Source organism: Salvelinus fontinalis, chromosome 31 (assembly GCF_029448725.1).
Source record: "Salvelinus fontinalis isolate EN_2023a chromosome 31, ASM2944872v1, whole genome shotgun sequence".
In the NCBI taxonomy this organism is placed as follows: Eukaryota; Metazoa; Chordata; class Actinopteri; order Salmoniformes; family Salmonidae; genus Salvelinus; species Salvelinus fontinalis.
This window is the reverse complement of record NC_074695.1, coordinates 35,715,461-35,731,765: the sequence shown is the minus strand read 5'-3', so window position 1 is coordinate 35,731,765 and position 16,305 is coordinate 35,715,461. Positions and strand designations below refer to the sequence as shown.

The window sequence follows — 16,305 nt, the reverse complement described above, 5'->3', positions numbered from 1 at the left end:
CTTAGGAAGCAACACTGATTGACAATACATTTCACATGCTGTTGTGCAAATGGAATAGACAAAAGGTGGAAATTATAGGCAATTAGCAAGACACCCCCAATAAAGGAGTGATTCTGCAGGTGGTGACCACAGACCACTTCTCAGTTCCTATGCTTCCTGGCTGATGTTTTGGTCACTTTTTAATGCTGGCGGTGCTCTCACTCTAGTGGTAGCATGAGACGGAGTCTACAACCCACACAAGTGGCTCAGGTAGTGCAGCTCATCCAGGATGGCACATCAATGCGAGCTGTGGCAAGAAGGTTTGCTATGTCTGTCAGCGTAGTGTCCAGAGCATGGAGGCGCTACCAGGAGACCTGCCAGTACATCAGGAGACGTGGAGGAGGCTGTAGGAGGGCAACAACCCAGCAGCAGGAACGCTACCTCCGCCTTTGAGCAGGAGGAGCACTGCCAGAGCCCTGCAAAATGACCTCCAGCAGGCCACAAATGTGCATGTGTCAGCATATGGTCTCACAAGGGCTCTGAGGATCTCATCTCGGTACCTAATGGCAGTCAGGCTACCTCTGGCGAGCACATGGAGGGCTGTGCGGCCCCACAAAGAAATGCCACCCCACACCATGACTGACCCACCGCCAAACCGGTCATGCTGGAGGATGTTGCAGGCAGCAGAACGTTCTCCACGGCTTATCCAGACTCTGTCACGTCTGTCACATGTGCTCATGTGCTCAGTGTGAACCTGCTTTCATCTGTGAAGAGCACAGGGCGCCAGTGGCGAATTTGCCAATCTTGGTGTTCTCTGGCAAATGCCAAACGTCCTGCATGGTGTTGTGCTGTAAGCAGACTCCATGAGGGTGGTATGAGGGCCCGACGTCCACAGGTGGGGGTTGTGCTGTAAGTCGGGCCCTCATACCACCCTCATGGAGTCTGTTTCTGACCGTTTGAGCAGACACATGCACATTTGTGGCCTGCTGGAGGTCATTTTGCAGGGCTCTGGCAGTGCCCCTCCTTGCACAAAGGCGGAGGTAGCGGTCCTGCTGCTGGGTTGTTGCCCTCCTACGGCTTCCTCCACGTCTCCTGATGTACTGGCCTGTCTCCTGGTAGCGCCTCCATGCTCTGGACACTACGCTGACAGACACAGCAAACCTTCTTGCCACAGCTCGCATTGATGTGCCATCCTGGATGAGCTGCACTACCTGAGCCACTTGTGTGGGTTGTAGACTCCGTCTCATGCTACCACTAGAGTGAGAGCACCGCCAGCATTCAAAAGTGACCAAAACATCAGCCAGGAAGCATAGGAACTGAGAAGTGGTCTGTGGTCACCACCTGCAGAATCACTCCTTTATTGGGGGTGTCTTGCTAATTGCCTATAATTTCCACCTTTTGTCTATTCCATTTGCACAACAGCATGTGAAATGTATTGTCAATCAGTGTTGCTTCCTAAGTGGACAGTTTGATTTCACAGAAGTGTGATTGACTTGGAGTTACATTGTGTTGTTTAAGTGTTCCCTTTTTTTTTTGAGCAGTGTAGTTCCTGTTGTTCAGATCTCAATTCACTCTGCTCACTGTCTTTGGCTTATAAGTGAGAAACGCTACATCTCAAGCAGGCACACAGTTTGTTCTTCCTTTAATGTCAGCTGTAGCACTCATCTGTTGAAATCCGTATGACAATTCAAAGCTCATTTGCCAGTGCACCAGATGCACCTGTAGCTTTGGTCTTTGAGGCCTTTGTTTTAGGCTTTAAGTACCCCTCATTCAGCTTCTCTCTAGCCATCCACCGTCACTTATTTTGGGCAGTTAGGTGCCAATGAAGGTATTCTTGGAAGAACCTATTTTAGCAATTGGTTCCTGCTTAACACTGGCACTGGTCATATCTGCCCTGTTTCTTTCAGCTATCTAATCCTTTCAGATCAAGATAGAGGGGTTGGAAAAGTGCATAAGAAATGTAGCCTGGTCCACCAAAATGTAAGATCAGGATGGTCGAACGAGGCTATAAGAAAGGAGTCCACTGTCGAGTTTTGACATTCAGTATGGAAGATGTACTGCCATTGACAATCCTTTTGATGGTTAAAGGAGTCTTTATCTCTGTAGGCTTGCTGTAAATACATTTTGGTGTTCCTGTTTAGTTGACTTGAATCTCTAACTTCTTACATGACAAACAAAGCGACAGTGTTTTTGCTATGTAGACCTACAGATGACAGTTATCATAAAAAGACAACATCCTGGCTCTTCCATTATCAAAGTTAGGATCGTCATCACCACTCAACCCATTTAGCATAGCTTTGCTATTTGGATTCAGCATTCAGACTTTGTTAATGATACTCTTCTACTTTTTTAGATAGATATTTGTCTGGGTTGATCCTTTGTTTATGCCCACGGCCTAATTAATCCATCGGAAAAAGGAACATCTCGACAATTAGGGGCTTACTGAGGAGAGAATAGTGTTCTAAATGACTTAATGAACTGCGCAGGTTGTATTAAAACGTATGAGGCTATTATAGCTCTTTGATGGCAGCGCAGGTGGGTGATGGTGATGAGTCATCCTTCAGACAGTGAGCCCCAGGTGGCACCCTATTGAGTACATTACGTTTGACCAGGGCCCAGATCAAAGTAGTGCACTGTAAGGAATAGGGTGCCATTTGGGATGTAACCTGTTCAATAATGCATTATACAGTTGTGTTGAGGATGACACGAGAAGAACCCATATTCCCAAAAACGTGAATCGAATTGGGTCCTGCAGCATACTACCTTCTTGTGGTTTTTATATTACACATATTGTTGGAATGTATAGGCCTGCAATTCCTTCCAATCTGAGGAAGAGGAATGGGTGAAAGCTATATAGAGCTTAGGCCAGGATTAATTCAGATCAGCGTTAACCCTTGTTAGCCACATACATAGCTTTTCATTGCTTTTGTTGAGGTGGTGTCAGAGGTGCGTTTAGAGCTGTCAAATCAGGCTGGTCTCAGACTAGACGTAACATAGTCAACGTAAATCCATGACATTCATGTTACATTTGGTATGGTTATATTAGAAAGAAGGTTCCTTAAGGCAAAAACTAAAGTAGGGTGGTTGTACGGGGTGGGTGTATAATTCGTACATCTAACAACCCAAAGGTTGCGTGTTCAAATCTCATTACAGTCAACTTGGACATTTTAGCTAATTAGCAACTTTGAAACTACTTTTTAGCTACTTTGCAACTACGTAGAATGCTAGCTAACCCTCCCCCTAACCTTAACCCTTTAACCAAACTCCTAATCTTAACCCCTAACCTAGCTAGCGGTAGCCACCTAGCTAATGTTAGCAACAACAATTTGTAATTCGTAACATATCATACGAAATGGATGATGGACATCTACAGATTAATACATTCAAACATAACATATCATATTAATTTGAGTCCAGGTTGGTCAAATTGGTGAGCAGCTGCTTTTGTGGTCATTGTCACGAAACCACAACCGTCCTATCCCACCCACGTTAGAAGTTCAGAATTAAAAAGAGTAGGCTATATATAAATAATGACACTAATTTAAAACCATTAAACAAAACAAATAGGGATTCATATCAGCCTAATCGACATGCCAGTGTTCGAACTTGTAACGCGGCTGCATGGGATTTTACTGGTGCATCCAATGGCAATGTCCGTGATAGGTTCTATAGCATATCATTGTTTTTCGTTACGGTGATGTCGGAGGTGCAACTGGAGCTGTCATATCGTTGACCAGCTGTTCCACATTGCGGAAGTTTAACGTTACCGCGTGATTACATTTTCTAAAGCGAATGTTCCCGTTCCTGCATTAGCGGAGACCACATTAACCGTAAACACTGTATATGTCGGTTCAATTGGAAATGACCTTTACAAAATGAAACATTGTTTTTTTTACCCTCTGTCTATAGACAAGCTATGCCAGAAATCCATGCTTTGGTTTAGTCTCCTTGGCACTGTTTCCACATACTTTTATTTTATTTAACCCTTATTTTACCAGGTAAGTTGACTGAACACATTCTCATTTACAGCAACGACCTGGGGAATAGTTACATGGAAGAGGAGGGTGAGTGAGCCAATTGTAAACGGGATGATTAGGTGAATGTGATGGCATGAGTGCCAGATTGGGAATTTAGCCAGGGCACCGGGGTTAACACTCCTACTCTTCCTACTCTTACTCTTACTTTTTCTTAACTGACTTGCCTAGTTAAATAAAGAATGACTATAAGTGCCATGGAATCTTTAGTGAGCACAGAGAGTGAGGACACATAAAAATGAGGCTTGAGGAGGGCAACAACCCAGCAGCAGGACCGCTACCTCCGCCTTTCTGCAAGGAGGAACACTGCCAGAGCCCTGCAAAATGACCTCCAGATCTCAAGTGTCAATGCACATTTGTGGCCTGCTGGAGGTCATTTTGCAGGGCTCTGGCAGTGCCCCTCCTTTCACAAAGGCGGAGGTAGCGGTCCTGCTGCTGGGTTGTTGCCCTCCTACGGCTTCCTCCACGTCTCCTGATGTACTGGCCTGTCTCCTGGTAGCGCCTCCATGCTCTGGACACTACGCAGACAGACACAGCAAACCTTCTTGCCACAGCTCGCATTGATGTGCCATCCTGGATGAGCTGCACTACCTGAGCCACTTGTGTGGGTTGTAGACTCCGTCTCATGCTACGACTAGAGTGAAAGCACCGCCAGCATTCAAAAGTGACCAAAACATCAGCCAGGAAGCAAGGAACTGAGAAGTGGTCTGTGGTCACCACCTGCAGAACCACTCCTTTATTGGGGGTGTCTTGCCAATTGCCTATAATTTCCACCTTTTGTCTATTCCATTTGCACAACAGCATGTGAAATGTATTGTCAATCAGTGGACAGTTTGATTTCACAGAAGTGTGATTGACTTGGAGTTACATTGTGTTGTTTAAGTGTTCCCTTTATTTTTTTTGAGCAGTGTATATATATGGATAAGGAACGTCTTTATATATATATAAATAACACCATTCTCCATGGACTGTAATTTACAAATGTATCAGAGCTATTGATAATGAGTAAGCCGTTTGGATAAGGGGATTCTAAATATAAATGACAATTGTTTTAGATTTTACCGTACGATCGCTGGAGACGTGAAACCAGTCTTAAGCCAGCAAATTGAAGCAAATTTTTTTTAATCCCATTTTCTCCCCAATTTTCGTGGTATCCAATCGCTAGTAATTACTATCTTGTCTCATCGCTACAACTCCCGTACGGGCTCGGGAGAGACGAAGGTCGAAAGCCATGCGTCCTCCGAAGCACCACCCAACTAAGCCGCACTGCTTCTTAACACAGCGCGCCTCCAACTCGGAAGCCAGCCGCACCAATGTGTCGGAGGAAACGCCGTGTACCTGGCCCCCTTGGTTAGCGCGCACTGCGCCCGGCCCGCCACAGGAGTCGCTGGAGCATGATGAGACAAGGATATCCCTACCGGCCAAACCCTAAACCGGATGACACTATGCCAATTGTGCGTCGCCCCACGGACCTCCCGGTCACGGCCGGCTGTGACAGAGCCTGGGCGCGAACGCAGAGACTCTGGTGGCGCAGCTAGCACTGCGATACAGTGCCCTAGACCACTGCGCCACCCGGGAGGCCCTAAAATGAAGCATATACGATGTCACCTTTTCCACAGTGAAGTTTATGAAATGTGTGCCTTATAACTTAAGATATAGGCTTCTGTAGCCATGAGCAAATGACAGTGCAGCACCAAACCTACGAAGTTGATTTATGATTTCTAGAATCTTTTATTGTATGCCCGGACTTTTCACTCTATCGTGTTAAATATTAGCTACTATTGGTTGTCACCGTCAATTATACACACATACACTTTAGCCACCTGGCGCAAGGTTCATGATGACTGGATCGTTGTCATCACAGTTCCATGATTAGTGAGGTTTATTAGAGTAGATTCATAGGACTATTGTTCAACCCCTATTGTACACTTTTCTCACCTTCCAATATTGTATGAATTGAACAATTTAATATGGCAACTTTCAGGATAAATCAAACAACAAGGTTCGCTAAACCATTTTTTTTTAAATTATTGATAAATACAGTTGAAGTCGGATGTTTACATACACCTTAGCCAAATACATTTAAACTCAGTTTTTCACAATTCCTGACATTTAATCAATAATTTTGTCCAGTTAGCCTCACCACTTTATTTTAAGAATGTGAAATAATAGTAGAGAAATAAATAATAGTAGAGAGAAGATTTATTTCAACTTTTATTTCTTTCATCACATTCCCAGTGGGTCAGAAGTTAACATACACTCAATTCGTATTTGGTAGCATTGCCTTTAAATTGTTGAACTTGGGTCAAACGTTTTAGATAAGTTGGGTGAATTTTGGCCCATTCCTCCTAACAGAGCTGGTGTAACTGAGTCAGGTTTGTAGGCCTCCTTGCTCGCACGCACTTTTTCAGTTCTGCCCACACATTTTCTTTGAGGCCAGGGCTTTGTGATGGCCACTCCAATGCCTTGACTTCGTTGTCCTTAATCCATTTTGCCACAACTTTGGAAGTATGCTTGGGGTCATTGTCCATTTGGAAGACCCATTTATAACCAAGCTTTAACTTCCTGACTGATGTCTTGAGATGTTGCTTCAATATATCCACATAATTGTCCATCCTCATCTATTTTGTGAAGTGCACCAGTCAAGACAAAGGAGATGATTGTGGACTACAGGAAAAAGAGGACCGAGCACGCCCCTGCAGTGGAGCAGGTTGAGAACCTCAAGTTCCTTGGCGTCCACATCATCAACAAACGGACATGGTTCAAGCACACCAAGACAGTCGTATAGTTGGCACGACAAAACCTATTCCCCCTCAGGAGACTGAAAAGATTTGTCATGGGTCCTCAGATACTCAAAAAGTTATACAACTGCAAGATCGACCATCCATGAGATCAAAATTACAGTCTTAACCATGGGCTCTACTCAATCCTTGACACTAAAGATCCGATTTATGGCACTACTGACAATTAAAGGTATTGTTTCCGCAGTTGTGGAGACCGCATTCACAGCTTGATTGGAAATTACCTTTACATTTTGGCACGGATCTTCTGCAATATGGATTGAATCCAGCCCCATGTCAAAGGTCAAATAGGGGGTACTTATTTTTGTACTGTTTCACACATGTAGAAGTGTGTGGTGTGAAATGGAAATGTGTTTTTTGCATATCCCACTCCCCCGAGACGACCTCAGAGTGGGGTCACGGCCAGGGATCAGCCATTATTGATGGCGACCCTGGAGCAATTAGGGGTAAGTGCCTTGCTCGAGCAGATCAACAAATGTTTCACCTAGTCAGCTCAGGGATTCAAACTTTAGGTTACTGGCCCAACTCTCTAACCGCTAGGCTACCTGATGCCCTGTTTTGAGACTATCGTGTTTGTTTTACTCCTTTGTTGATAAACAATGTAATTGTAAGCAATCTTATTTTGGAGCCTGATGGGTTTAGACCAGGGCTCTCCAACCCTGTTCCTGGAATGCTACCCACCTGTAGGTTTTTGCCCCGAACCCAGGTGTAAATAATTTGATTCAGTTTATAAATCAGCTAATTATTAGAATCAGGTGCGCTAGATTAGGGTTAGAGTGAAAACCCACCAATCATCAAGCTTTAATTATTTGGAACAGCTGTGTAGTGCTAGGGCAACAACCAAAACTTGCACCCAGGGAGGGCCCCAGGACCAAGTTTGGGAAACCCTGACCTACAGTACAGTAGCTCTCCAGGAACAGGGTTGGACAATTGAACTAAGATCATGAGGCATTTATAAATTGTATACTTCACAAATCAATGGGTATAGATCATGAATTTAATAGTCAAAAAATGTATGTAGCAAGTGCAGATTGCCCCTTTAAATCAACACTGCCTTTAGCTGACATTTGGCTGTCAATTCGTTTTTACATATTTGAATGATTTATGCAAATTCAAAAGTTCTTAAATCTATTAAATGAATAAGACTTACATGCCACATGAAAAGTTGTGGGCCAGACTGTTACGATTTGCTACCACCTGGAGGTTGAAATGTTATTTGCCATATCAAAGACAGTCAATTGGGTATGAGCCAGTTAATAAGCAAATTGCACCTATTCTCAATGAGATTGCCTGGCTGTCACGCTCCAATTGTCTAAATTCAACAAATTACAGAGTTGATCTATAAAAATATTGCTCCAATGTTGCCTCAGGGCTGCCACACTGACTCAAATTTAAGAGATTGTGTACTCTGCACCAAATATGGTGCTGGCTGCTGAAAGACATAGCCTTGTCTAAACAGAGAAATACAACAAATTATTACAAATTTAAAACTTTATTTTACACTTCAGTGAACTAAAAATAAGAGTTCCATGTCTGTACATAATTAACACAATTTGTGAGGGGTATACTACAAAGTAGGTTCAATTAGTTAGCCAGCTAACTTTGATAAAGAACCAGAAGCTAAACTTACATATGTGTTGTTGGTTGTTCGAGTCAATTAGACCATGCCCAAAAGTTTTCAAAATATATAGGCAAGTTAGCTGGCTAACTCATTGAACCTGCCACTGGCGAGTTCAAGAATTTTCCAAATATCTAAAACCCTGTAAAACTGACTCGAGTCACTCCCCTTTACAGCCACAAAATAATTTAAGGTCCCGTAAATCCAACAAAACTCGTACATTTCGAACCACATGAAAAAGAGATCAACGGAATACTTTTAATAAAAGCCTTTAACTTAAATCTTTCCATTTACAATAACCGATGGCTGTATTGGGACAAAGCATAAATGAATGACACAAAAGGAATCTTTCAAATGTAAGATTTAGTCGGGTCATTTCTAAAAAAAAAAATATATATATAAAAAGGACTCAACAAAAACATGGTCACTAAATAGCAGGTAATTCGTTACATAAATTAAATGTTGGCGTTGCTTTTAAAATGTACTTGTTTGAAGGTATACAACTAAATACCTCTGCCCAATTTGAGAATGGTCTGTTATAAATTTCAGTGGGGTGATCCAAGGGGTCTTGTTAGTGAGGTGAAGAAGTCCCTTTCCAGGCATAAGGCATTCTGCAGGCCCCAACCAACAGTGCAAACTCCAGTCTTCAGCTTCCCGAAAATTGACTTCACTCTGGGGTTCAGATGTAAACCTGGGCCAGCCGTGTCCAAGGTCCCCCCTATACATGCGAATTAAAGTGTTGGCAGTACAATTAATGTTAAGTAAAAAATAAAAAGTCACTGTAAGGTAGGCAAAATACCTAGTCAAATTTTATTTGAGAATTCCCTTTGATTCACAAAACATAAAATGCATTCAAAAACACGCCAACAAACTTTCAATAGGGACTTGACAAACGCTCGCCACTGCACCCTCTTAAGACACACGAGTTCACTTGCACATCACTCCTCCAAGCTCCCCCAGTGCTCTCAACACAGAATCACCGACAGGTCACATTTTCACACAAAGGGGTAGGTAGGAACAAGAAGAAAATAAAGCACACAGCATTCACATCAAATCAGACAGCAAGAAAGGATACAAATATCCATAGCGCTAAACATTCCACTGTATTTAAGATTAAGTTTGATAGAAATATTAGAGAAAGGAGACTTTGGGGATCTCAATATGCGATAAATGTCCTTTTGATGGTCATATGGAACACACTCGTACTTGCTTCTTCCTTTCACACTCGCACAAAGCCACAGGTTATTCTTAACTCTCGCAGACATCTGGCCCTTTAGCATCGCACAACCAGTCCTCTTCACACTTGCTTTCTTTCCCGTTCGCTCACTCAGTCTCACTCTTTGGCCACCACCAATCGCATTGTTCTCAAAAGCGATACAAAAAGCAGACAAGATTTGTATATCCATGAAGAGGGGAGAAAAAAAGGCAACACCCACCGTCTAACACAGTATATGCAGAGTGAAGCTGTGTCTTTTGATGGCAAAGCATTTACACATGGGAAGAGGGGTACCGATACTGAGTTCGGTCGAACATTGCTGCCAACGAGGGGCTTCTTCCCGGGAAATTCGAAAACAGTTGGTTAACTGTAGAAGAGATTTTCATGAAGGCGTTTCCATAAAACGGTAAACAAAGATACAATCAACTGCATACAGAGATTATACATCAAACCCAATTCAATACCATATACACGTGGTTGGGGGGGGGGGGGGGGCTGTCGTGATACTCAAATATCTACTTAGCATGCAGTCATCGGATGTCTTATACAAAATAACTTTTTCTCAAAAAAAACAAAAAAAACTACATGTAGTAGTTTACCATTAACTATACACTTCAACCACTCGCACTCATTTCCTACAGAATTAGTCACACACACACAATTAATGTATTCTTTAACAAAACGACAAAAAAGGCAAGTTTTAAATAGCAGGGACATATGATATGACTAACTCTTTCTTGCCCCTCAAAATACTTACCAGATGAATCTAGAAATAAGACTTTCAATCAAAGCGCTCTACATTCCCCAACCTGATGACTTTGACTCCATTGAGGTGCCAAAGCCAGAGCTGAACCCACTGCCGGCGGCAGAGTTAGTGCCTGCAGCCCACCCAAGACTAGCTGAGCTGGGGCTGCTGTAACTGGTGCTGCTAGAACTATAGGCTTGGCTCTGATCTCCGGTGGCACTTGTCTGCCCGGCGACGGCGGTGCCTGCCACATTGGTCTGACCCTGCTGGTTAGCCAGCATACTTTGCAGAGCGGCAGCCATCATGGCTGGGTTAAGGCTAAAACCCCCAAAATTCACCCCGCTACTGCCACTGCTCGGTAGCCCTCCACGACCACCGCCATAGCCCTGACCCCCGAACCCACCAGCCCCACGATCCATCATTTGCCTACTATTATTGTGCTTAGGCTCGGCGTTGGAGATGTGCACGCTGACACCCTTGATGATCAGGTCCTCTCCGCACAATGCTGAGGCAACCTAGAGAGACGGGGACGGGTGGATGAGATGATTCAACACGCAAACCAACCAGTGTAATCTGCGTACCACGTCAAGTCTTGACCCAACAGGTTGAGGGATGGCCATAGGAAAACATACCTGGTCGTCTGAGAAAGTGACAAATGCAAACGCCCGGAAGGGTTTGGGAATAAAGACGTCGGTGACCTCGCCATACTGCATGAAGAACTGTCGGAGCTCATCAGTGGTAATGTCCTCTGTGCAGCGGCCAACAAAGATTTTACAGTTGCGCATGGGCTCATCAGCCCCTGCCTATCATGAAAATAAGAGAAAGCACTTGAGTATTTTACATGCACTGGGAATAGAACAAAATGGAGACTTAAGGAAAGTATTCAAATGAGAGTACTCCTTACATATTGATTAAATACCTTAGAGTTTGGTAGTTTGCAGTCACACCATCTTCCATCGATCATGTGTCGCTGAGAAATCACTTTGGATTGAGTCTCATACTCAGTGAACCGAACAAAGCCAAACCCTTTTGAGTTCCCAGTCTTGACATCTCTTTTGACCTGCAGAGAATGAAAAGTATGATTATTGACATGCATGGTTACCTCCATGACATACATCAACCATTAAACCAAATCTTGATAAGGTTGTGTTACCTGCACCATGATGACTTCTCCAAAAGTGGCGAAGTAGTCTTTCAAATCTTGCTCAGATGTTTTCCATGGCAACCCAAGGATAATGAGGTCTGATGTTCTATCAATACCTCTCTTCATTTTTACAGCAGAGGCAGCATCCATTTCATCCATCTTCCTTTTGTTATCTGACACAGGAATACAAAATGTTGTAAGATACAGCGATAAGACAAAATCAAAAGGCAGTCAAGAAAAATAATTCGTCATTAGCCTAAACACGAGCAAAATAGCTAACTTGGCAATATACATGTTAAGTAGTTCTGATAGTGTTGTTAACTAAGGCCAATAAACTTTTCGTGCACTAACTTTAGTTAATTGGTAACTCACTAAATGAGTCTGCATAGCTACTGTTAAAAGTACTAGCTAGTTACGCATGACTGTGCACTGTACAGTCAGTCAAACGTAGCTAGCTAGTACTGATCGCTAGCTAGTACACCTTACCTTTTGGGTAGTTGACGACGTACACCAGACTACCCCAGTCATTCTCAGGTGCATGCAAGATGCCCTCAACTAGACGGACGCCTCGCATGCACTGAGACGCAGGGCTCCTGTAACGTAGGCCGCACGCTCCGGGAAACTGGGCTGCTACTGTTGACAGCAAAACAGTGCCATCATCCTCAGATGGAATCTCCATTGGCTCTTCGTTTTCATCCTCTCCCACGCGAATGTACAACTCTGCCATGGTCTCTAAATTAGATTAGCAAGTAACGTAAACTAGCTAGCTAATGGCTAATTCACGTTCACAAAGCTGATGGCGCACGCGGGGTTGTCAATTGTTAGCTAGCAAGCCAGTTGGCCTAGCAATATTCCAAAGGGCTTCTAATCTAGCTATCTTAATAAAATCACAAAGACACAAGTTATAATTTATACGTTCACGGGCCATACGTCTATTTTGAAGTAAAAAAAAACGAGATTTTGCGTCAGAGCTGAAAGGGCCCTCTTTAAACGGCCTAAAAAACAACGCACACTTGCAAAATGACGGGCTAGCAGCAGGATCTCGCCCGCATACGATACAAAAATATTGGACTCAACTTCTTTACTAGTTCAAAAACGAGGTCGACCCGGTTCTTGAATTAAATTATAAAACCATCATAACTACACCTCAAATTTCTGAGACGAAAATATTATATGAAAGTCGTCAGCTAAACTCCTTTACCTTCAAACTTCTAAAATGTCCGCTTTGCTAGTACACAAATTATGACGTCAGTTTCGTACGGTAACAAAGGAACCTTCAAAATAAAAGCCCACATTTCAACCAGTTTTGCCTACTGGGTAGATTATTAGGTAATTAGTTAGTTAAACTGGGATAGTCACCCTCAATTCTTAGGGCCCGGAAGGAGAGCCAGAGTCTCAAACCCTCTATTCTCATTCTGTGGACTCACACCTCCATGTACTCTGAGAAGCATTCCACATCTCCCTCTGAAAATACATTTAATTTCAGTATGTTGGTTCTAGTGTTGCAGGCTACCTGTAATTTACCAAAATTACCAGAATCTTTGGTAATTTAGGTAATTTATACTTGAATAACTTTTTAAAAAGCGTATTAATATACTATACAGTTTTTGTATGGCTTGTGACAGCAGCCACACTTTAGATGTTGTAAGAATTATTTCTGATTTATAGTTATTATTATTTATAATTATTATTCCTCTTACACCGTTTAAACTAGAAACGCCGTTCAAACTTTAAAAAGTGTAGACTGGTCTGGAATAGTATGCTTGCATAAAACTGTGTATACTTTAAACTATTACATTTTTTGTCTCATGGGATTTCCTCAGCATTCTAAAGGTCCCATTGTGACATCATAACACCCACATTATATTCTATTCACTGTAAAAAAAAAAAAAAAAACCTTTGACACAAAATCAAAAATCAGCTACTTTGAATATTTTCCCAACAATTTAGACAAAAAGTTAGAGCATATGAAATCTGCCTCTACTTCTCTGCTATTCAATTCTGAAACAGAACAGAATGATCTTCTACCAACAAAAAATGACAACTGTTTTAATAAACCCATCAACTACTTTTCATCTCAAGTTTTACAAACAACTGAAATTTTACTTACCCAGCACTTTAGCCAAAAACCAAGAGAGAATGACATATTCTCTTCTATTCAAATCTGGAATCAGAACAGATTTATCTTCTACCAATCAAAAACAACAGCTGTTTTAGTTCTGCATCAACTACTTTTCGTCTACACTTTTACAAAACAACGATAATGTTGACCACTTACCCAGCACTTTAGACAAAAACTTAAATGGTATGACATCTTGGTCTACTTCTCTGCTATTTAAATCTGGAATCAGAACAGAACCATCTACTACAAATCAAGAGATACAGCTGTTTTAGTAACCACATCACCTAATTTACCACTGCCATGAATTAACTGCCATGGAACTTTTCAGAACTTACAAATTATAACAATGGGGGGTCACATAAAACTTATTATGCTACACAGTACTGTTTGTTTACATATAGTTAGTTATCTTTTACCTTTAGTACTGGTCTGTAATCTGCCTTGCACAGTAGTAAACCCGCATCCAGCTGGCGGCGCTGATGTGCAATTCTTTGCTCGCCACCCCACTAGTACCAAGCCATTTAAAAAAAAATTTTGATTAGAACACTGAAGTAGGGTTGAAGAATACTTTGTTTTGATTTCAAACACTGTGTGGAGTAAAGAAAGATATCAGGACTTACACAACACATTCACAAATCTTAGTCGACCCAAAATGTCCATTCATCCATATTCCATAACTTTGCATCTTTGCATCCTTCCATCCATTAGGTATTTCATCCTGTGTCCTTAACTTATGTATCTATCCATTTATTTATATATCCTATTTATTGATCTATCCATCCAGCCATAACTTTATTTTAACAACTTTATAATTTAATTAAGAAATACATGTATGGTTAAAGGGAGGTTACTATAGCTAAAACAAACGTCTAAACATCTTCCACTAGAGGCGCCATCATATTTCTGTCCCTAAATAATAGCCCACAATTGTTCTAATTCCTTATGAGTAGTTTTTACAGTTTGTATATACTGTAGTTGTCTAGTAGGAGAGTGTATACAAGTGCAGTAGTCTTATTTGTGATCCAACTGCCCCACACTCCAAAGTAATAAGGTTGATATAGTAGTCTATCAAAGTAATCAGACCAGCTATTTTAACATATTTAACTTTGACAATATTTCACTGCTTACTTAAGCAAAACATTTTAAACTTTGTATGCCATTTTTATATTTGAAAATTAATCAATGATATTAGGCCACTCTTGGCCATGATTACAGACACCTGTGTGTCTTTTGACACTATATAAACGAGTCATCCCGCAGTGTTTGTGTTCATACCCTGATGAAGACAGCTTGGCTGTCAGAATGTTGGTAATTACATTTTTGCATCTGAGCTCCTAGAGTGTGCGGCTCTCCTTTATTTTCAAATTTTCTACTCCGCTAGCCAGCACCTCGCCTAAATAGGTGTGCATTTCTTTTTCTTCTAGAAACTTCTTACACTACCACAAAAATACTTTGTGAAGTCGCAAAAATATTTGTGATGGAAAATTACCATCTAGTTTATATCTGTGTCCAAGAGTTTCGAGTGGCTAGATCATATGGTTCAAGAGAAAATAGCCTAAGCATCTAATCAACAATGTCATTGTTAGGTGTGCTTTCTGAAAGCAAAGCCAAACTTTAGAAACTGTTCATACTTCTTATTCCGCTGGAACCTCTAGTTCCAAAACTGTAAAAGCTACCAACACTAAAACCAGGAGCAGGCTGGCACTGGTCAGTGTACTTAGAGCATTTTTGTACTACAACTACTACTACAAATACTTTTCATACTACAACTATATTTGCATAAATCTTAATGCATTACAATGGCAATAGACTTGAATGGGAAAATGCTGCTCCCTCTGGCTCCCCCACAATTCGTATCTGATTGTAATCAATGGCCATTTTTATGGTGCTTATAAGCAAATGCATGAAGGAATTTGTGATTTAAAAAAAATACATACAGTACCAGTCAAAAGTTTGGGCACACCTACTCATTCAAGGGTTTTTATTTAATTTTACTATTTTCTACACTGTAGAATAATAGTGAAGACATCAAAACTATGTAATAACACATATGGAATCATGTAGTAACAAAAAACTGTTAAACAAATCTAACTATATTTTATATTTGAGATTCTTCAAAGTAGCCGCACTTTGCCTTGATGACAGCTTTGAACACTCTTGGCATTCTCTCAACCAGCTTCATGAGGAAGGCTTTTCCAACAGTATTGAAGGAGTTCCCACATATGCTGAGCACTTGTTGGCTGCTTTTCCTTCACTCTGCGGTCCAACTCATCCCAAACCATCTCAATTGGGTTGAGGTTGGGTGATTGTGGCCAGGTCATCTGATGCAGCTCTCCATCACTCTACTTCTTGGTCAAATAGCCCTTACACAGCCTGGATGTGTGTTTTGTCTGTTTGCCCCTGAACAAGGCAGTTAACCCACTGTTCCTAGGCCATCATTGAAAATAAGAATTTGTTCTTAACTGACTTGCCTAGTTAAATAAAGGTAAAATAAAAAATACCACGGTTGTCAACCAATCAGCATTCAGGGATTGAACCACCCAGGTAATAAACATATATGTTTAAAATACAAAAAAAATAAAAATTAAGACCACTTGAAAACTAAAATGTACAGACTGGTATATTCACAATATTGGTCTGTAGAAT

The 16,305-nt window shown here is 41.6% G+C and overlaps 1 protein-coding gene across 3 annotated transcripts; it reads right to left on the bottom strand.

Annotated features, from left to right (window-relative positions):
- Window positions 1–8,287: 8,287 nt before the first annotated feature.
- tardbpa (TAR DNA binding protein a) lies at window positions 8,288–12,787 on the bottom strand. Of its 3 annotated transcripts, XR_008755491.1 has the most exons (7): window positions 12,024–12,786; window positions 11,547–11,710; window positions 11,313–11,453; window positions 11,026–11,196; window positions 10,824–10,908; window positions 9,869–10,015; window positions 8,288–9,150 (listed from the first exon to the last, which is right to left on the bottom strand). XR_008755491.1 is itself a non-coding variant. In XM_055892371.1 (6 exons), exons 1-6 carry the CDS (start codon window positions 12,262–12,264, stop codon window positions 9,921–9,923), a joined length of 897 nt encoding a protein of 298 aa, XP_055748346.1. In that variant the 5' UTR covers window positions 12,265–12,786; the 3' UTR covers window positions 8,288–9,920. The 3 variants fall into 3 exon arrangements, 2 of the variants coding, with proteins under 2 accessions (XP_055748346.1, XP_055748345.1); XM_055892371.1 differs by having other exon boundaries at window positions 8,288–10,015; XM_055892370.1 differs by lacking the exon at window positions 8,288–9,150 and having other exon boundaries at window positions 9,922–10,908; window positions 12,024–12,787.
- Between the last annotated feature and the right edge of the window lie 3,518 nt (window positions 12,788–16,305).

Bases quoted from the DNA above. Each gene is read 5' to 3' on its own strand.
- tardbpa (XM_055892370.1), bottom strand. From the start codon at position 12,264: ATGGCAGAGTTGTACATTCGCGTGGGAGAGGATGAAAACGAAGAGCCA. The intron at 11,711-12,023 runs GTAAGGTGTACT...TTCCTGTGTCAG, and splicing joins CGTCGTCAACTACCCAAAAG to ATAACAAAAGGAAGATGGAT. The intron at 11,197-11,312 runs GTATTTAATCAA...TTTTCATGATAG, and splicing joins GCAAACTACCAAACTCTAAG to GCAGGGGCTGATGAGCCCAT.